Raw genomic sequence first — 22,660 nt, 5'->3', positions numbered from 1 at the left:
TCTCTCATATTTCAGCTACATGACCCACGGTGACTCATTTTCGCTTTCATGTAATAAAAACCACAACCCTTAAGCACATTTAGGCACAACACTTTTCTAATTATACATAAAAGATGAAAAAGATAATTGCATAGAAGGTCTGGAAATGATCTCATAAAGACGTCAAAACTGTTTAACATGTAGATCAAAAATTAGACCCGAACACCGATCTGCTTCCCAAGGTAGTACTTTTTCTTTTAAAAATGTACAAATGAGTATAAGTCACAGATAGTGGCTTACACAGCATCTAGTAGCTGTAAGAAGGGTAATATCTACAGATAAATGGCTCGCCACAGCTATGTGTTGCACATGATGCAATGTTCCGCCAGTCTTACACGTCAACATGTTCTACTTTTAGTGTTTTGCTGATTCAGGGCATCACACAAATCATGTGTTACAGTGAGTCAAACAGGATTTACAGGTATAAGGTTTTAAAGAATCTGCCTCAGAATCCAGTGTTAATTATGGAGTTCTCCAGGACTTAATGCTTTGACTAGTTATCTCATCAAAAAACAATTACTAGACTATAAGATCTTTTAGCTGCTGTCTCACTGTGTCTTTTCTTGCCCTGTATGCGACATCTTACATGGGTCTTCATGTGAAAAAATGCTCCTGCTTCATCCACAAAGTATGTATTCCTGATAATGTGGGCTGTTTTTATAGCATGTTAGGATGGAGAGCATAAAAATGTACGGTTTGCTTCTTCTTCTTCTTCTTCTTTTTCTTCTTCTTCGAGAGAGTTATTTTGACATGACATACTAGGCATCTTGTTTTTTTTCTGGGCAACTGTGGTTCAGTAGAAAGCACAAGTTGTCTTAAAGTCCTAAAGTTTACAATTCCAGCTTCCTTGTGTTGAACCCCAATTTGCTACTAATCTGCATGTAGAAATGTGCGTGAGTTGTCAGCATAGTATGAAAGTGCCATCTCTGCCATTTACCTTTTTATTTTCTGGATTTCAGGATTGCCTGACCATCTGGTGATGAAAGTTTAATCCTCTGTGCACAATCAGCGAACCCAAGTCCAGTCCATGTTTTACAGCGAATTGTTTAAAAATATAGTCAAGTGTGTCTTTCTGTACTCTAGTCAATGATCTCCTCCAAGAGACCTCTCAAGATTTTTGAAGGTGTTCTGTGATGTCTGTTATCAGAACACAGGCATGTTAATGTTGAATTGGAAATGTTCTAACTGAAACCCATGACCATTAACTCTTAATAGTTAAATAAAACCAATAAACTAGCTGTATGTTTGGGCAGGCTATTGACATTTGTTGCCCAATTAGACCTGGCTATGCGCTTCACCGACAACACCCAGTGGTTCACCATATTGTGTATGAAATGTGAGATTGCATTGGGACTCATAATTCGGATTACATTATTTCATCTTCTGTTTCCGGTGAGGGTCTGGTTCATTAATAAACGTCGACTTATTCAAAACTTTATTCAGTAACTGATTTTGACAGCTGCTATTTCAGACATGCTTCAAGTGTCGCAACAGTGACGCTCATGTTTTGTCCTCCCAATGGGCTGTGAGGACACTTCGTGATGGCGCTGCAACCAGCTGCTGTAATGGTTGTACGTGGAGAACCCAAAATCAAAACGACAGAAAGTTAATGTAATTAAAAAGTTTGTGAGTAATGAAGATGGTGGCTGACAGGACGTGGTTGTAATGACTGATGATGGCATGAGATGACGGAGACGGCACAACGGGTGAAGATGGCAGGATCAGGCAGACGACCAGAAGCTGCAGGCAGAGACTGACTAGACCGGAATACAGGCAGACTTGGCAAGGTGCGGGCGGACAGACTTGATCTGAAGCAGCCAGCATGTCCCCAGCGAGGGCAGAGCGAAGCACAGGATCCCCAGGGACCACTTGAATCAGATAGTGCACACAAACACTAGTTAAGTCAACTAGCAAGGTCCACAGAATCAGATGGCTGAGCGACAAACGCTGGGGGAAAACCACATTCAGGTAGCGAGACAAGACGAGACGTTCTGGCGGGGAGTGGATGGGTGAGGCAGGTATATGTAGGCAGAGGATCAGGTGGAGTGACTTGAGGCTAATTAGTGGCAGCAGAGGTGACTGAGCAGAGTGGGGAGTGAATGAAAAGTTCAAAAAAACAAAACCCAAATCACTGGAATGATGCTGTTCCAGTAGCTGGATGTTATTTCAAGCCTCTACGTCAAAAACGTCAAACTATCCATTTAATGTGATTTTTGCTAAGAATGTTTTAGACAGCTCTGTTTCAGTTCTCATTGCAGCTTGACTGTCTTTTACCAATTCCTGCTCAGTTTCATCTACAGTCGAGCTCGTGGGATCATCAGACTTTAGAATAGTGTTTATTTTTTTTAAGTGTTCCACTTTACCTCCAGATATAAAGTGGTCCAGTCGTAATCCTTACGCGCTCCGCTCCATGTCAGATCGCATCAAATGTTTTGCTGGTAATGTTTGTGACGGTCCTGCATTGATCGTTTTTACAGGTATGTGTTGTCAGGCCAGCACAACATTTGGACGAACGCTACGACCGCAGGTTGATGTGTAATGGAATGATCAATGTTATTGACAAACGAGCCGTCAGAGCCTCCGCCAAATGCAAACAAATAATCCTGCACAGACCTGTTAGCTTCACCTTCAACTTCTGACAGGCCTTTCCTATCCCATCATGGAAATGTTTCAGGAGTGGTGGCGTGTGAGGTCGCAGAAGTTCGCTGAACCCTTTAGCATGTTGAAATTTCCACCACCAAAAACACTAACTGTGTCAGATCCTGTGGCCGGTCATTCGGACACTGTGGAAAAATATAACTTTAAGATCTCAATTCTTTTGCTAGTTCTCACTTCTGTTTTCCAACCAGATGCCCTTTTGCATGTCAAGAAATAAATAAAAAAAAAAAACAGACAATTGATTCGTTCAATTTAAAGGATTGAGTTGATTTTTTTTTTTCATTGAAATATCTCAGGCCATTAAAATGTTACTATCAGACAAAGAAAACCTGACTAAATAAAAAAAGGTGTTTCCAAAGGAAGATGTCAAAAGCTATCCTAATCAACTTGGTCCTGTGTGAAAATGTATTTGCTCCCCATGTTAAATCAGGAATCTTGAAAGAAATGCAAGAACAGATGAGGGGAAAAAAACAATGGCATCTATCCGTGCTCCAAAGAGTTACAAGTCCATTTCTAAGCTTTGGGTCCCCAGGGAACCACAGTTTAAAACATGGAACAGTGCTGGATGTTACCAGGAGTGGCCTACCAAAATCACTCCAAGAGCAAATCAACAACTCATCCAGGAGGTCGCAAATGACAAAAACAACATCTAAGGCGCCAAAGGCCCTGCTGGCCTCAAGTAAGGTCAGTGTTCATAATTCAGCAATAAGAAAGAGATCCTTGGAAGAGTTCCAAGAGCAGAGAGAAACTCTGGTATATAAATATAACACAAAAGCCGGTGTCCCATTTGCCAAAAACATCTTGATGATCTCAAAATCTTTTTGGGAACAAAGGTTTGTGCTCCAATATATAAAAAATGGCGCCTTTTAGAACGTGTGCATCCTCTCATATCTCACATACTGCTAAAATCATCTATCCACTGTCTATACCTGCTTACCGTGCAAGACTGCAGGAAGGGGCTGGTGCCTTTCTCTAGTGGTCACCGGATCAGAGGCGGAATATACTGTGGAGCGGTCGCCAGTCCTTCACAAGGCTAAACCTAAAGCAGCATTTCAGAAAAATCATACAACACCCACACATGATGGTGATAGTAGGGTGGTTTGGGTTTGCTTTTTCAGCACCTGGATGACTTGGTATGTAATTCATGGAACAATGAATTCTGCTGTCTACCAGAAAATCTTGAAGAACGTCCACCCATCAGTTCATCACCTTACAGGGTTACTTTGGAGTTTTTTTGAAGTGATGTTCTGTTTACCTATCATTGGCGCAGCATCCTTACATGTAGTAGAAAGATGAGTTTGTTGGCGAGTAAATAAAGAGTGGTTAATCAAGGTAGTCAGACATATAGCCAATGTTTCAGTTGACTTTAGTCTAACTCTCCAACCAGCTCACGACGACAGTACATCTTCCTACTTCAGGTCAGGGAACTAATATACCATTACAGTAATAACTCCACTGAGCCTCCCTTCTGAAAGTCTGAACTAATAAGCTCAAGAACAAACGGGTTATGCAGCAGGACATTGATCTAAAGCATGGCAGGAAGTGTAGGTCTGAATTTAAGATTTTGGACTAGTCAAAGCCTGGACTTAATCTTAATCTGCTGTTAAATAGGAAGTTTGCGTTCAAACTTCTCCAATGCGGCTGAATGAAAATAATTCTGCAAAGGAGAGTGAGCCAGAACTCCACAGCGATGCAAGAGACTCATGGATAAAGCATGATGGCACAGACAGTTGTTAGGGTGGGGAGCAATTCCCTTTTCACATAGGGCCAGGTTGGTCTGGATATACTTTTTTTTCTCTTAATGAATGAAATCTTCATTAGAAATTTGCTTTTTGTCTTTATTCAGGTCATGGTTGTGTGATATTAAATGTTGTTTGATGATCTGAAGGATCTAAATGAGACAAAGGGGGGAAGATGCTTTTTATTGACACTGTAATCAACATCCTGTCAACGTATTTCCATTAAATACTGTGATGGTTGTTAACTTTTCAGTGGGCCATAGCTTTGGCTTGGAGGATGAAGCGTATGAGCTCCCTGCCAGAGGCAAAGTTCAAAGCGAAACTGCAAGCGGCGTTTTGTGCAAACATATTTGCTTTAAACATGTGAAGCATCTTTGAGCATGTTGCAGCCCACAGGAACGTTCACATTCTCGTTCCAGTGACAAACGTTCTGCAGGTCTTTGAAGATTTGATTTATTTCCCTCTGGAACACGGCGTGCTAAATTTATCAATAGAATGCTTTTGATTTGCTTTTTGATAATTCATCCTGTGTTTATGTGTGTGCATGTGCATTATGGATAGAAGTGAATTAAGAAGGAGGGTGCATTTGTGTGTGTGTGACTGCATGTATGGCTGAAATAAACATGGGGAGCTAAGCTGTGTTGTTGCTGTACAGGGGTGGACCGTTACAGCTTTTCATCCAGAGGAACCCCCAGGTATTTGTACGTGTGCACCACCTCAATGTCACCTCCTGGACTAAGACTTGTTAATATGTCCTTTTCCTTGAAAGATCAAAAACCATCATTGGCTTCCTAAGGTCTCTGATGCAAAAAACCCAATCCAGTTTAGTGCACCGGGTAGAGGATGCAGTTCAATATGCTGCACCGAGTTCATACCTACCCTGAGGAATTGGGAGTCTGCTCTTTCACTCTTAATACAATCCAGCCCCTCATTCTGAGAGGCAGGTTGGATGGGATGGGAGTAGATTGTTCCCAGATTTCCTGGAAAACACACTACTGGAGTCCAGTTTTTGTGTCAGGAGAGTTCAGGAGCAGGACCATGAGGACCTTGTGGCTTCTTTCAGCCGTTTTTCCCCCACAATTTTCACAACCTGTGATGTTTCTGAGTCCCTTCCACACCTACCTGATATCATTTTGCAGCAGCCATCCCCCCACCTTCTTTTGAAGTCTTCCTTCCCCTGTCTCTTTGTCCCTATGTCTGAATGCCAGCAGCTTCTTCTGATTGAGGAGCTGATTAATACCACTGCTATCCCATGGTTCATTATTTGGGAAGCACTTTACAGTCTTTACTGGGATAGCTGTATTCCTACAGAAATGTACGTACTTTGTGAAAATGGCCCCCCTCCCGTCTGTGTCCATGTTGTAGCAAACATTGGGGACAATAACATATCACGTAAATGTCTCAGAGCAAATGTTTTACTGCACAGCATCAAGAAGGACTGGTTAACTTAGGAGAACATCACTGAAGCTGGACTGTCAGTATTAGCTGGATAAGGCCTCTGGGCACTACAGAGTTCACCATAGCTGACACAAGCCTATGCGTAACACTAAATGCTTTTACTGACAAGTTAATTTATGATTAGAGTACAAAAGAATTTAAAGTGAAATGAAAAAAGTCATAGATAAAATTATTTTAATGTGTCTATCAACAACATTAACCCCAAAAGATCACATAAATCTCTCTATATGTACCACTATTTGGCATAAAGGAAAAAATATGACTGAAAACTGGTTTGACTGGGGCGCGTAATTCTGCGAGCTTCCTACAGAGGGCAGACAGGTTTTAGCTGCAGCATGAAGTCAACCTTGCATTCCTGCAGGGCTGCCTAACAATTTATAGACATCTGTTTAACGTGGCTTTTAATTCCAGTTGAGCAGGTGCAACAGACTAGTTTTATTTAATACATGTGTTGATTGTTTTAACTGCTCTTATTCTAATAGTTTTACTGTAGATGTTTCTATTTCACTGGTTTTATGGACTGTGTACAGCACTTGGTCACTTTTGAGTGTAAAGCGCTTCATAAATAAAGATAGATCAAATTTAAAAAAGTGTGTGTGGGGGGGGGGGGGGGGGGGGGTGATACAAAATATTAGTTTTTTATGTTCTTCATGATTTGAAAAAAATATTATTTTCTACTGAAATAGCTTTAGAGGCAGAAGACCTATCTGATGGATGTAGACTTAAAAACAGACAAATTTTATCAAGGTAAATGAGATTGTTTTTCAGCAATTTTTTATTTTTTTTAATCATTGTATACTTCTACACAGTAAGTATTTGTTACATACGTATAATAGCAGAACCCTGAATGCTGGTCATTTCATTCCTCCTTTCTTCTTCCTTGCTGAGTGGCCTTTTAGCGTACATCGGCCCAGGACTCGTTTCACTGTGGATAATGACATTCTCTGACCAGCTTCTTCTTGCTTTGGTTCTGGAGTTGAGACAAACGTTTCACACCAAAACACACACCCTATCTCCTTCAGGTTGCTGCGAGGAAGGCCTGCAGGACGTTCCTATGCTGTTGTGTATCATTATTCAAAAAGACGCACATGGCACCTTTAGGCATCTAGAAACTGTACTTGAAGATGGATCAAGTACAGTTTTAACAAAACTCTGATGATAGGGATGAATTTACTTAAGAATAGCGATGGTTGAAAGTTTCCCATATGGTTTCCTCCCTAATGGTAACGTGACTACAATAAACTACCTGCCACCAGGAGGTCGCTTAGATTAAATCAGGGGTCGTAATCTGTCAACTGGCCCAAACAGAATCCAATCCAAAATGAATGCAGTTAGAGTGTGAATACGTTTTCTGAAAAAAGATTATTCCCCTGAAATTCACATCGTTCACATTTTTTTTTCATTTGTTTTTGCATTTTTACGATTCTTAAGCTCAATTACTCATAAAGACCCGGAACTGCAATGATAAACAAACTTGGGCGCTATGGTTTACGCACATGAGGGTGAGGCGGTTTGTTTACAGGTACAAAATGAAAGCAGGAAGGGTTGGTAGTTATGAAATACCTTGGCAAAGACATGAATGCAGTGATACCCTCACAGGGAACCAACGTACCACTTGTGATGCACGCGCCATAGTTTTAGAACCACTAAAACATTGACAGCTCATGTTGTCTGGGAACATTCCTTTGAGACTTACCTCAGGTTTACTCAACTGCACCACGTTCTGTTTGTTGTTGCAGAGTTTGAGCTGCACTGCTATCTCCGGTTCTACTGCATCCCGCAGATGTCTCAGATAGGCTGACACGTGAACTTGTCCTGTGAGCACATTGCCACGTTTGAGAAAGCTGCATCGAGCAGGTTCATCGACGATGCAGCAAAATCTCACATGGTATAGTTCATAGTAAACAAGGCAGAGTTTCAAGTGAGACTAATCGCTTAAGATGTTTGATATGACCAAGAGTTACTGTTCCTGAAAAAATGGGGAGTTGCACTGCTCCCACACAGCTGTGTAACTTATTATGTAAGAGCTTTAAAGATACATTAACTCAAGCTTCAATACACATCGACATAAACTTGCTCCTGACTTTCATCTGGAAATTTCAGTTTCAAAATGTATTATTCTTTTACATTAAAACCGATGATTTGTCTTCAGGTCTTGGCTCAGAGCGGTGTTTTTGGTGGCTACAAGCACTTTTTGTCATGTACAATTGTAGCACTTGGGGGAACAAAGAACCTTAAAAAAAAAAACAAATGTCATGTGATAAATGTAGCAGAGAGCAGCAAAACAGCCTAGGAGTATAAAACAAAGAAATTATCATGTTTAAGGAGCACAATTGTGGGAATTGTTGGTGACATATTTTTCTCTCTGACAAACGAGGCCAAACATGTGGTTGCTATGGTACCCATGTCTAAGTGTTTGGCAGGGGATGCATCCTCTCCTCTGTTTGAACAGGGCAACAGCTCCAAGCTGCAAGTGATCATCTCCAGCATCGGATGAGCGATGTCCACCTCATCAACACAAGAGGACAATCAGCAATGCTGAGGACTCTTGAGAAGATATTGGCTGCTGAGTTCCATCTCAGAGCGTATTATAATCATCGCAGGCGTGTATCTTAAAAATGACTTCCATTGACTTGCATGGTGTATGTAATGTAGAGCTGATCTGAGATCTGATCTGATCTAAGATTTATGAGACCCTAACTCCACTTCATCCCAACTCCACTTCAGTGATTTTAGACAAACAAGCACGCCCGGTTTCTCTAGATTTCCCAGAGCATTCAAAGAGTCTGCAACAGCAACACTGTACATTGATGTGTTTATACTTCTTCCTGTCAGACAGAACCAACAAAGACTTTCCTCTAAGAAACTGAGGCATTATCATGTTAAACAGCTGCTATAAATGTTTTCATGTTACAATCTCAGCAGCCTTTTACTGCTGTCTTCGTTTTTAAGGTTGAAAGGGTTTGAGAATTTCCTTGAAACATCATGAAGTTATTGCACATACTGTATTGTAATGCTGGAAATAGGCACCAGCGACCCCCGTGACCCCATGAGGGAATAAGCGGGTCAGAAAATGGATGGATGGATGTATTGTAATGCCCTGTATCGACCAGACTTCATTATGAAAGAAGTTCAAAATGTATTGTTTCTTTATTGGAGTTTAATTTTTTCCATGCATTAAACTCCACTCTGTCCATTTTCTGGATGGAGAAAGTAACCCCATATCATGTTGATGCCACCCCCGTGTTTCACCATGATGGTAGTCATGTTGCCTTCCATTTGCCTCCGAAGTCGAAAATAGGAGCTGTGAATGGGGTAAAGCGTTCCAGTTTACACAGTCGGAGAAGTCGGGATTCCAAAAAAAAAAAAAAAAAGAACCAAAAGGCTTCACTAGCGATGGCCAGGAAAGCTGTTGTTTTGTTGGTAGTACCTCATAAACATTCTTTAAAGCGGTACTTTTAACCTGCAAACAGCGCTTTTAGTTTGTTCAGAGTTGCAGCCGCTACGTCTAACGTTAATTTTAGATGCACTCTTGTCAAATAAACATGGTTTCATCACAGCTTACTGTTGTTGATGTGAGAAGCCGCCATATTGGATCCGACACTCGGCCTTAAATTTTTTTTTTTTTTTTTTTTGCGAGGGGAAAGTCTGGCTATAGCGACCGATACAGTCGACTTTTCCGATCGGAAGCCGGGATTTCCAAGACCCGACTGCAAATGGAATGCAACATGTGTTCAGAGTGTTGTGTAGAAAAAGTTTTCCTTCACATATAATGTTTTGCACAAAAGCCAAAAGTTTATTACGGTCTCATCTGGCCAGAGCGTCCAAATCAGTCCAAGACATAGCTTGTGGAAAACAGCAAACAGCAATCCTGGAAGGAAACATGCTGCAAAATGCTGCAAACGGCTTGAGACTGGAGTGGAGGCTCATCCTCCATTTTCATTTATGAAAATTTCTAAAATCCATGTCTCCTTTTCCTTCCACTTCAGATTCACACACTGCTTTGTATTGTACTATCAGACAAAATCCTATCAAAATACTCGAAGCGCTGCAGTTGTAACATGATTAAATGTTAAAAAGTTCAATGGGCATCAACACTTTTTTTGCAAGGCCCTGTAGATGTGTGCGTTTCGGTGTAAATATAGACTTATTTTCCATGTTATGGGGCCAGACTTGTTAAGATGCTCAGGTTTCAGAGGTTCCAGGTCATTTTAAGCAGCTTTGATCATTAAAGAGTAATTTAAACAAAGCACAGATAAACTTCTTCCTTACAGTTAGAAGGTCTCTGGTTTCCATCTGGGCTGTTCCCCTTGTGACAGAGAACACCTGTAGAAGTGTATGTAAATGGGGTAATTTGTATGTCCCCCCTGTCTCCGTGTTGGCCCTGTGACAAACTGGCGAGCTGAGCCATGACTCCTTTCAGTAACAGACCCTGCAGCGCCCTGGCCAGGATAAAGATGAAGGAATACATGAATTTAAACAATGCAATAAAAAAAAACCATTGTGCAGATTAACTATATTATCAGGTTAATTTTCACGTGCACACAAGGTTTCCTCTGCTCCAGCCTCTATTGCTTTCCTGCTGCCTGAATAAGACATCATTTGGCCTGATGCCTCACAGAGAGCTTTGCCTTGCTGCCTCTTGGTCCTCTGCAGCTGCTGCAGATCAGCGGCGTCTTCAAATCCAATCTATGCTTCGGTTTTGTTTGTTCTGTTTCACATCCTTGTGCAATGTGGCAGGCTATATATATGTATATTAAATAAAAATCACTTCATAAAAACATTTTCAAAGCCTTCAACAAGGCTGCGGCAGAGATGTGTTGACATACTCCATGCTGGTGGGTTACTCCAGCATCAACATGGTAGATAAAATGGCCCTGCACAGGTTAGTGAGGGGATCTAAGAAGGTTATTGGTGTGTTCCTACCTGTAAGATGCATGAACATTACCACGCTCATCACCCAGCAACATCATAACTTGAACAATCGGGCCGTTTTAATAACTTTCTGCCAAAAACTATCAAACAGTTGCTAATGTTTCTATTATTGCACACCACTGTACAATTTGTAGCTTGTTGATTCGTACTTTGAAGATCACAGAGAAACATAATCTGGTTTTGTTTTGCAGGTACATGTCAAAACGACGAAATGTTGGATGTGAGCCGATATGATTGGATTTGACTTGATTGGATTTGACCTGAACACGTGCATAATACTTGATTCACATAGGGTCAAAATGCATCAGCGTAATTTGTGGTGCAAAGTATTCTTTGCAAGGTGCTCGTTGGACTGATGTGTGGTCCGCACGTGTTTGGTTTGCTCGAGAGAAGAGTCCAAAAATATATCTGCTGGAGACTTTTAAAAATGACTTTATCATTTCCTAAGTACAATTAAAAAAATAACGACATGAAAACAAAAAATGAGGCTAAAATAAAAAAATTTAAAAAGTGGTCTTAGACTCAAGGGGCAAGATGAAAACTCCAAAATGTATGTGCGTGTTTCTTGCTAATCCACACACACTTAGATGTTGTGAGTTCTGACTTCTAACGGGAATGCCAAGACGCTTTCATGAGATCACTGTAAGCGAAGGCTACTGGCCAATTCACTCCATGACCTAACCAAAATCATGAACGCTTAAAAATAACAACCTATTTTTAACCCACTCTAAGTAAGGACTATCCTAAATTACATCACAGTCCTTGTTTCCTTCAGTTTGAGACAACAGTAGGTACAAAAAGCATGAAATTCTCTAGGCTTATCGATTAAACCTAAACAAAGGAGACGGTCTTTAATAGTGCTTCTCAACTCCTCGGCTCAGGTATGCCCGGCTGAAAACACCGATCAAAGGGCCGATCACAGATTACATACAGCGTGTATCTGACAGGATACTTAATGTGATATGGACACAAAAGGGAAAATGTTCTATTGCTTTAAGCGAGGGGGCATTAGCTGGCTGAAATAGGTACTCAAGTCTAATCTGGGATTAGCTTCCCAGCGCCGTCTATTGCCAAGGGATTTCTCTTTAACCTTATGCCTTGGCCGATGAGTAGCAGGGGGTTGGGTGGCACGACGGTGCTAAAAATGAGCCTCATGAGACTTTTCTTTTAGAATTGCCATAAATATTGTTAAAATATAATATTTAGCACCTGATTATTTCTGTTAATATGACCATTCACCGAAATGGTTCATAAATGCAGCTCGTTTCTAGGGCGGAATACGTGCATTTCTTAATGAAAACGATGAGAAACCACATATTTATATGAACTGTCCAAAAAGACAAACAATCTTTTTTTCAGGCTGAGGTTATCGTGTTTGAGGTCAGTTAGGATTACTAAAATTAAGTGTATATCTAAAATCAAGAAGAATGAGAGGATCATATATTTATATATCCATCCATCCATCCATTTTCTAACATGTCTATCCCTTGTGGGGTCATGAGGGGTGCTAGTGCCTATCTCCAGCTGTCAATGGGCGAGAGGCGTGTTACACCCTGGACAGGTCATACACACACACACACACACACACACACACACACACACACACACACACACACACACACACACACATATATATATATATATATATATATATATATATATATATATATATATATATATATATATACATATATATATATATATATATATATATATATACATAAGCTTTAAAGATCTTCCAACACTTTTCCATCCACCATCCTAATACAGAAAGAGTTGCGTATGGTACAACTGCAAACATGGCTATCCACCTAACCTGACTGGTCTTTCTGGAAGACTGGTGAGAAGGTGATGGTGGCAGCATCATGCTGTGGAGACGCTTTTCTTCAGCTGGGACAGGAAAGCTGATCCTGAGTTGGTGGGAGGATGAATGGAGCTGAATACAGGGCCGTCCTTGAAGAAAGCCTGTTGAGCTGAAAGGTCTTGGGTGGAGATTCCCTTCTCAGCAGCATCCCAGTAAACATACAGCTAGAAGTAAAGTAGAATGGTTCAGATTTCTCAATCCTGGTTCTCATGACCCTCTGTACCTCACCTTTTACACGTCTCTGCTCCATCATCCCGGACTAAAACAACTGCATTATCTCCTCAACACGCCATCAAATACGACAGAAGCCCATTCAGGTGAGTCAGGTGTGTGGCACCAGGGAAGCATCTACAACATGTCGGACAGTGGGCCCTGGGAGGAGAGCCGCTGGTTTAGATCACAGCATGTTCAGGTATCAAAGTCAAGACTAGCAAATGTGAAAAATCTTAGAGGCTTGAATACTTTTGCAAGGCACTGTATATTAGCCAAGAACTGAAGGCTACAAGAGAAATTAAACCAGATATTGGGCTCACACTGCCATCAACATGAAACTGAAAATAATTGTAAGAATTGTATACATTTTCATATTATGATTAACTTTTTAGGCTGCCTGTAATTTCTCTAATTTTCAGAGTTCTACAAAGATATGTTCATATACGTATGATACGTACGATTAGACGTGAATTTTTTCTACCTTGTTTTCAGAGATGGACTTGATCATGGCAGGTGCAGCCACAGGCAGGACTCCTCCCCCTTTGTCTGTTCCTGCGAGCTGGGAGCTCAGTCTGCACGGATCTCATGCAGCACAGCTCCTGGGTCTAAATATGGACAGCCTCCAGTTATTTTTGTGGTGACTGTGCGCCGGGGACTACTCTTGTGGAATATCTCGCTGGATCGAATAAATCTCTTACAAAGACCGATTCCCAGAAGATCCCATTTGTAGTCGGGAAAATGGGTCTATATCAAAGAAATCAGAGATTTACTGCTGCTAGGGCCGGCTTGAGAGTCTCAGAGTGAAAAAATCTTCAAACAAGTGAGTTGTGGGTTCATTGTGTTTCTTTTTAATTCTTTTCTTTTTTTGTTTTGTTTTTTTGTAAAGAGAAATAATAATTGTTTGATTTAATGCATTTTTCATTTAGAAAGTCATTGTTGACTTTTAACAGCATTACTGACACAAATGTGCAGCGTATGGAACTCCACAATATTATTTTATATGACTACAAAAAGATATACAGTCACATTCAATAAATTAAAATGTGCATTTCTAAGTTTCTTGTTTGTCAGTTTAAAAGCACCTTTTGAAAAAAAGCTATTAGCCGGTATTAAATATACTTTTCATTAAGCTCCCATTTCTGCATGAAAAATCAAGCTTTTTTTATTGGTCTGATGTAAAAATCTAATCTTAAATGTTGTGTATTTTTTATTAGCTGTTGTGTTTTTATAAGGTGGTAGTGGGAAGCAAAATATTGAACAAAGATAAAGGCTTTAAAACATCATCACCAGCTTGTGTTAAACTATATAATGTGCTTCCCTTTGTGAAATGAGTTACAGAAAACAGTTCAATATGACTAAAATAAATATTGTTTTATCTAAACAATATCTATTATATATATATATATATATATATATATATATATATATATATATATATATATATATATATATGTGTGTGTGTGTGTGTGTGTGTGTGTGTGTGTGTGTGTGTGTGTGTATCTGTATATATATACATATATATACATGTGTATATAAATATACATATATATGTGTGTGTATATATATATATATATATATATATATATATATGTATATATATATATATATATATACATATATATACATGTGTATATAAATATACATATATATATGTATATATATATATATATATATATGTATATAAACTTTGTTGACGTCTTTGGTTTAGATAAACAATATCTATTTTATTTTGATACATATTAAAAAAAACTGCTGTATCCCTGTTGGGCTGTAGATCAATGTAGAGGCATTATTTGCTTTAGACGGAAAGAGCTCTCACACATTTTTGCACATAATGTGCAAAAAAAACAACAACAGTGCTGTGTACATTTGTTTACAGTGAAGCCTTTTGTTTCTTGTTCCCTTTCTAAAAGGTCTCTACAAACAAAAGATTAGAATCTGTTAAATAAATCTGCAAAATTTCCACCACAATGCAGGAGATCCCAGTATTTTTCAGGCCCCACCAAGTCTTGACCACAAGACTTTGTAACTTGGACGCAGAAGATGTTATTTACATCTTACTGATTCCAGTGAAGTCCTGCTGAGTGACCATTTGCTCTTTGCATAGCACATAAATGCAAATGTTGCAAGCCAACCCAAGTTGCCGGGCAGCGGCAAGATAATGATGCAACTCATATTTACGGCACAGACACCGCTAATTTCACCCCTCGTCACCCTTAAAACACTTAGCGTCTTGGCAAGGCTCTCAGTGTGATTGAATTTAGAGGGGGTAGCTTAACTCCTCGGCATTAGCTCTAATCTACATGAGTGCACGTGTTACAACCACTGGTTTTACCCAAAGATCAGTGAGCCGTTATCTGGACACGGGTCTATGTTCAGATAATGGCTCGTTCTTGTTTACGAGAAACTACATCTTAATAAAAAGAGTGTATATAGAAGCCTGTACTGTGTTTTAAGAATCATGTCTGAATCTGTGTGTCACATATAAAGAGACGACCATGCAGCCTTTTTTGATGCACATCAGGCTGTTTCAGCAGACCGCCGCAGCGCTCAGCCACTTACTGTTGTACTTGCTCTCTTAAGCCGCGTTCTAATAGACTTAACCCGCTGCATACACCACTAAACACAGCAACTGCATTCTACCTGTAAGCCATAGCTTATTTTAAAAGCCAGCTGGGGGGATTCGACACTGATCTCGTTTAGTGTTCAGGCACATAAGCGCGGTGTATTTTTAGGTGGCGCTCTCGCACAGAAGTCGGGGCCCAGTCAACACATTAACACCTTTCATTAATCATAATGATGTTTCTGTCTGACCGTGGCTCTTCTGTCCATGTTGGCTGCAGGCCCGCGCAGCCGGATCCAGCGAGATGGCAAAGGTCTGCAGTGAAAACTCCTTTTCAGCCAGACAACGGCCGTCCGCCAACACATCCCATGATGAACTCGCTGCGATGGAAAGTGGGGACGGCAGGTCTGAAACACCCATGATAAAAGCTGAATTAGGGAATAAATTCACTCCGTGCTCATCGGTGCTCATTCTGATAACATAGACTCCTAAAATACTGTAATAATCCAGATTCCTTGATGAAATGAATGCCCTTTATCCTTACCTGCTGCCTTCTAGGGCCCACTCTCTTGGTGAAGACGGCTGTGAGAGAGCCTTGTCCTCACGGACCCAACGAGGTGCCAGGGCAGTGGCCAGGTGAATGTCCACATTTTACACTCTTTGCACTAAGCAGCTCAAAGTACACGGTAGATGTGGAGTGATTAAAACATCTTCCTTGAGTGTGTAGCTTTAGATTTACAATACTGGGGACTTATCACATTACATCATCTGAGCCAGTCCTTTGGATTCAGATCAGTGTTTCCTTGAGACTCCAAAGCAGCCAAATACATGTCCAAAAAAACAGACGTGTAGTCCAGGACCTTCAGTTTGGTTCTGTGCCCCAGTCATTTCACAACATACACTGTAATCTGATGGGTTTCTTAGGTCAGTGTAGTTCGCTTGGTTTGCTTCAGAAAAGGCCGGTCAGACTGATTTATACCATATGGACTGCTAATAGAAAACAAAAAGTCTCGGCTTGCAAATCCCAGAAAATTTTATTGAAAAGACAACATTGCCTCACATTTTAATATTAAAGGACAACTGATACGGTAAAGGTGAAAATATATCCACAGGATTTGTAAATTGGGTTGAGATGTTGTTAAACTTGGTCAAACGGGCTAATGAACATCTTGGCTCAAGTCAACTTTACACAGTACCTGTGGGCTAAAAAAGTTCAATTGTCAACCCTATTTTTGGGCTGAATAACGACAAAGACTGGAAAAACAGAAATTAGCTGTAAAAAGATGTCAGTGGACATCCTGAGTTTGCACTGTTGGAGTTTATAAAATTATCTTGGATATAAGGTTTAAGTACCTTCCCTTCTAAGAGTCATCTGGAGACCCTGGGCTCTGTTTTACATTCTGTACATAACAAGCCTACAAGTTGGCCACAGTGACGTGTACGAAGATTAAGGACATTTACTTCCATAAAGTTTTTATCATTTTACTTACCTCCATCACAATGTTTATTTACTGTAACCCAGCATGACAAATAATCCATTGCTGGCCTAGAGCGATGTCACTTTGTGCTGTTTCACCTGCCGCTGACCTTTTAGGCTGTCTTACCTCTTCCTAATGCTGCGGAACTGGGCATCTCACAGAATGCACCCTGTAGAGGAGAGGAACGACTCTTTCCTTGAGCGCATCAGAGGCCCGACACTTAAACATGCAACCAGTGGAGAGAGTGACTCCCAGGGCATGTGCCATGATGGCACACAAAGAAAGAGGAAGTAAGTATGGGGATTTTTTTTTGCAGTCACTAGTCTGTGTCTACGTACTATTTGGTTTCTTTTGATCAAAGCTTTATTGAAAAATAAAAAAAAACACCAGACAAGATAAGTGACCTGGACTGCTACAGTTTCTAACCAAAGGCCCACCATTTGAAGCTACAACAGTGTTTACACAGCCCGATTATCAGGCATTTCAACAAAATCTTCTCTCATGAGAAAGTAAGAAAACTTTGGGCTACCATGAGCCTATACCGCCGTGCTGTGGTGGTTTAAGTGGGAACCCGCTTCTTTTCGTGAAAGAATACCACCATAAACTTACAGGGACCAAAACACTGTAGCATCTGTGGTGGACCAACGGGAGGTGATAATCATGACATTGAATACATGCAAGTGCAAAAGAAGACGTTCCTATGCGTAGAGTATGGTGCGCTAGATTTGTCTCAGGTTGGAGCTCGGAGCGACGTCACACCCGAGCTGAGCTTGCTTTACTAGAATGTTTGAAAAAAAATGTATGATTCGCTATTTGTTTTTAAGTTAGCTATTGTAGGAGGCCATCTTGGATTTATTAAACTTGGTGTTGCTTGCCAAGTCCTCACTTTGGTTGCCAGAATTCTGACTTCAGGGATGTTGCTGTTGTACTTCCTTCTGGTGACTCAGAGGACAAAGAGAACGCACCATAAGACTCCCAAAAAAGATTCTATCCCCTGTTATTTTTGATAAGGTTTAGCCTTTTTTCTCGGTCAGTAACATCGCCAACTTACATTAGAAGGAGCAGAATGGAAATAGAGTCAGGGAAAAACGAGAGGAAGGAAAACCTAAAAATGCCCAAGTAAAACTCTGGATGTCCAGTTCACCCCAGAGTTTTAAAAATGTCCTCTTTGAAAACAGTCTCTTTTAAATCTCTTTTTTTTTTCAAACCTAACCAAACCAGTTTGGTTGCTGCCGTGAGGTACAGAGAGAAAGAGAAATCAAAGGCAAAACATTTATATTAGAGCAGACAGGGCTTCAAGATGTGTCGTACACAGCGTTGCCCAACTGGGCTTCATTTGGGCTGGTAAAAAGAGAGTTGTTCAAATTTGGGCAGCTTTTCATAACGTTTGGCAGGTTTTTAGGAGGTATACAGTGAACAATGATACCAAAACAGTTGTCATTATGTGGCAGAAAAGTAAAAAAAAAAACTTGAACATTTGAATAAAATGCAGTTTGTCTTGCACTCCTTTTATTAGTTCAATTATTTTGAAATGTCTAGAGAAAAATGTTTCATCACGGTGTGAAAGAGAAATGTTAGTTTGATTTATGGTCTGAGAAAGAGAGAGAGAAATGTTACATTAAGTTGGAGTTACAGCTCATGTTGGGAGGCTATTGATAACTTTTTTTGCGGTTGATATGACAATGTGATTGGAAAAGTGATCTTTGTGTTCAGGTTATCTGGTGTTCTGATGTGAAGAGCCTGTACGTGTGACATTTTTACTTTTCCTTTACTTCTATCCTTTAAACACACGTTGAAGAAAGGTTGAGATTTAGGCTGTTTTTTTTTTTGTTGTTGTTGTTGCTGCTGAGTTGGAAGGGTTTTACATTTATTTTGGCCTGGAAACTGTCCGTCAGATTTGGCAACCCTGGTAGTACTTTTTTTACTTTAGGAAATTTTGTCAGAGCTCTAGAAGACACCGTCTGCAATGATTGCTACTGAAATAATGTCCCCTCGTTACTTTGTTGTACCGACAAGAAAATAAAGGTATTCAAAACAACAGAGTCTCGTATTTCCCTAGCTAACCGCAAGCTAATCCTGAACTATGAGCTGGCAACCAAAATCCTTCCTGAAAAGGTTTTTAGTTTGTATTCTAAAAATGTCATCTTTGCTTTTAAAATAAATGCACAATGTTGTATTTTAGTCTCAGGAAATGTATCTTGGTGCAGCATCCAAACACTTTTCTTTCTGTTTCTTTTTTTTTTTCTTAAGTGTTTCCAGTAAGTGGCCTCTTGCTACTTACAACATAAATAACTGCAACAACACAGATGAGTAAGTGAGCACAAGTTTTCAGAGGTAGATGTAGGTTTGTTGTAGAGACATTAATCATTATTCATTCACACTTTAGATTTATAGCTTCCCTAATGCTGTAGTCAGTAGAATAAACAACCCTTGAAAGTGTATTTCCTTCTTGTTATTCCTTTAACAAGTGTTACAAAATAAACAACGATATTAATTATGATGACAATCATTTCCTCCTCCTCCTAATCACTTGAGTACATAACACTCTTTGTTGCAAGGGAAGATGTGGGTTTGCCAATTTACCTCCAGGACAAATTTACCTTCCTAACAATTGTATGTATACTATGCCACCTGCTGGGAAAATCTATGACCTGCACCAGACCTTCCAACAAAAAAAACAACAACAGAATTTTATATTGAGTTTGCCCCAAAGTTTCTCCCCCTCATGTGAACTGGTAGCTCGTCTTCCACCCCCGTACCTGTGCTCCAACGCTGCTAAAACTGAACTTGTTATCTGTAGCAAAAAGGAGGACAAAAAAGATGAGATTAAGAAAGACGAGAAGAAGGAAGAGGAGAAAAAAGAAGAAAAGGACGGAGACAAGAAGACAGAAGAGAATAAGGATGAGAAGAAAGATGAGAAGAAAGACGAGAAGAAAGACGAAAAGAAAGAGGAGAAGAAGGATGATAAGAAAGATGAGAAAAAGAAAGAGGAACCTCCGTAAGTCTTGCATAAGACATTGTAGACCGGTGCTGTTCTTTTGCAATTTATGTGAAATAAATCACTGTTTTCTTTGTACCTTTATGATATTTTTGAACGTGTTTTCATGTTGGCATTACTAAGTACGTAGTTGTTTTCAGGAAAGAAATATGGATAATGGATCCGTCCACCGACCAGTACTACAGATGGCTGAGTGTCATCGCGGGCCCCGTATTTTATAATCTAATCATGATTGTAACGAGGTATATTATTTTTATTATTTTCACTTATTTCCCTGATTATGTTTTATTTGCTGATATTTTTCTTAATCTTTTTTTTTTTTTTTTTTTACCAGGGCCTCCTTTAATGAGCTCCAAAATTCATACACCAAACTTTGGATTTTCCTGGACTATACCTCAGACATCATCTATTACATGGACACATTTGTTAGATCAAGAACAGGTGAGAATTATTTAAATGCTTAATTAAATTCATTGTTTTAATATCATTTATTCTCCATTGTACGCTGTGGGCCGGCCTCTTATCCTGTGCTTTATTTCCCTTAGGTTACCTGGAACAAGGCCTGCTGGTGAAAGATGCCAAAAAACTGAGGGCTAAATACAGAACGACATCTCAGTTCAAGTACGACATGATTTCGATGATACCCACAGACCTGCTTTTTCTGCAGTACGGCTTCAACAACCCGGAGTTTCGCTTCAACCGTCTTTGCAAAATCCAGAGGCTCTTTGAGTTCTTTGAGCGCACCGAGACGAGAACCAGCTTCCCAAACATGTTTCGAATCAGCAATCTCGTGCTTTACATCCTCATCATCATCCACTGGAACGCTTGTGTCTTCTTTTCGATTTCAAAAAGCATCGGTTTTGGAACGGACACATGGGTCTACCCCAATATCAGCCACCCGGAGCATGGCCGCCTGGCACGAAAGTACATCTACTCCCTTTACTGGTCCACGCTTACCCTCACCACCATCGGAGAGACCCCAGCACCGGTGAGAGATGTTGAATTCCTCTTCGTCATCGGAGACTTTCTCACCGGGGTGCTCATTTTTGCTAGTATCGTCGGTAACGTCGGTGCCATGATCTCCAACATGAATGCCTCCCGTGCCGAGTTTCAGGCAAAGATTGACTCCATAAAGCAGTACATGCAGTTCCGAAAGGTCACCAAAGACCTGGAGGCCAGAGTCATCAAGTGGTTTGACTATCTTTGGACTGAGAAGAAGACGTGCGATGAGAAAGAGGTTTTAAAAACGCTGCCGGACAAGCTTAAGGCGGAGATTGCCATCAATGTCCACTTGGACACACTGAAGAAAGTGCGAATTTTCCAGGACTGCGAAGCCGGGCTGTTGATCGAATTGGTGCTCAAGCTGCAGCCGCAGGTGTTCAGTCCTGGAGATTACATCTGTAAGAAAGGGGATATCGGCAGAGAGATGTACATCATAAAGGAAGGGAAGCTGGCGGTGGTAGCTGACGACGGGGTCACTCAGTTTGTGGTGCTCAGCGACGGAGCATACTTTGGAGAGATCAGCATCTTAGGCATCAAGGGCAGTAAAGCCGGCAACAGACGCACGGCCAACATCCGAAGCGTGGGCTACTCCGATCTCTTCGCCCTGTCCAAAGACGACTTGATGGAGGCTCTCACCGAGTATCCGGACGCCAAGAAAGCCTTGGAGGAAAAGGGGAAAGCCATCCTGATGAAAGACAACCTAATAGACGAGGCGGTCGCCAACGCAGGCGCCGACCCGAAAGATCTGGACGAGAAGATCGTCAAACTGCAGGGCAACCTCGACGTGATGCAGACCAGGTTCGCTCAGCTGATGGCAGAGTTTACCTCCACCCAGGCCCGGCTGAAGCAGAGGGTCACCCAGATGGAGGAAAAGGTGAAATCCATAAAACCAGAGGACCTCTCCGAAGTGGTGGCTGATAAAGACAAGAAGGTCCAGTAGAGAATCCTTACTGGAGAACTTTAAAAGTGACACTCTTTTATTTCATATAAATGCCCACATTTTTAACTATTTCTATATCATGTTTGTTATCTTCATTACGTGTCAAATTGTGTACAGTGTATGCAGAGAATCTGTTTTCTGTGCTTTCTGACTAATTGCTACTTTTGTCTTGTCTTGAAACAAGTCGAGCGAGTTGAGCAGAAGCACTTGTTTATGCCAAAAATTGGCTTGTCATAGCCTTAGAACGATGACTTTCTTTTCCTGATAAGAAATCCGACGGTTCAGGTAAATGTGTTGCTCTCTGTCGAGTATATTTCTTATACTGCACTGTTTATTGTATAAAAATGTCAACACTTTTAAAAGCCAGTATTGTTTATATGTTGCTGTCAGCTTGTCCTCAGAAACATGAATGTTATATCTAAATAAAATGTTCGTATTAAATGATTTCTTTATGTGCTGAAAAAAAAAATCGGGACCCCTACTTTGAAAACAGACATAACATTTAACTAATTTCAATCCTAGTGGGCCACAGAAAAATTCTTGTTAGTTGACCTGGTGGTGGTAAACACTATAAGCAACGTTCTGCTGTACAGTTACTAATTACTATCATTACCTGAAGAACCCAATTGGTCTACCTTATTTTAGAATTTCAGCCTCTATCAACACTACACTGCAAAAAGGGAACTAAAAGTAAGTGCAATTTTCTTGAAATTAGTATATTTTTCCTTGATTTGAACGGCTAAATAACACAATTTGCCAATGGAATGAGTATT

The 22,660-nt window shown here is 40.4% G+C and overlaps 1 protein-coding gene across 3 annotated transcripts; it reads left to right on the top strand.

Moving 5' to 3' along the window:
• Positions 1–13,465: 13,465 nt before the first annotated feature.
• Positions 13,466–22,328, top strand: cnga3a (cyclic nucleotide gated channel subunit alpha 3a). Of its 3 annotated transcripts, none has more exons than XM_012861177.3 (9): positions 13,466–13,726; positions 15,750–15,874; positions 16,028–16,105; positions 17,109–17,237; positions 19,198–19,257; positions 19,748–19,945; positions 20,086–20,187; positions 20,280–20,386; positions 20,491–22,328. In XM_012861177.3, exons 2-9 carry the CDS (start codon positions 15,774–15,776, stop codon positions 21,885–21,887), a joined length of 2,172 nt encoding a protein of 723 aa, XP_012716631.2. In that variant the 5' UTR covers positions 13,466–13,726; positions 15,750–15,773; the 3' UTR covers positions 21,888–22,328. The 3 variants fall into 3 exon arrangements, with proteins under 3 accessions (XP_012716631.2, XP_021171359.2, XP_021171361.2); XM_021315684.2 differs by having other exon boundaries at positions 17,064–17,237; XM_021315686.2 differs by lacking the exons at positions 19,198–19,257; positions 19,748–19,945 and having other exon boundaries at positions 13,467–13,726; positions 17,064–17,237.
• Positions 22,329–22,660: the final 332 nt, after the last annotated feature.

This window comes from Fundulus heteroclitus, chromosome 9 (assembly GCF_011125445.2).
Source record: "Fundulus heteroclitus isolate FHET01 chromosome 9, MU-UCD_Fhet_4.1, whole genome shotgun sequence".
NCBI classification, from domain to species: Eukaryota; Metazoa; Chordata; class Actinopteri; order Cyprinodontiformes; family Fundulidae; genus Fundulus; species Fundulus heteroclitus.
Note: the sequence above shows the minus strand (reverse complement) of the source record. Positions and strands in the feature narration are given on the sequence as shown.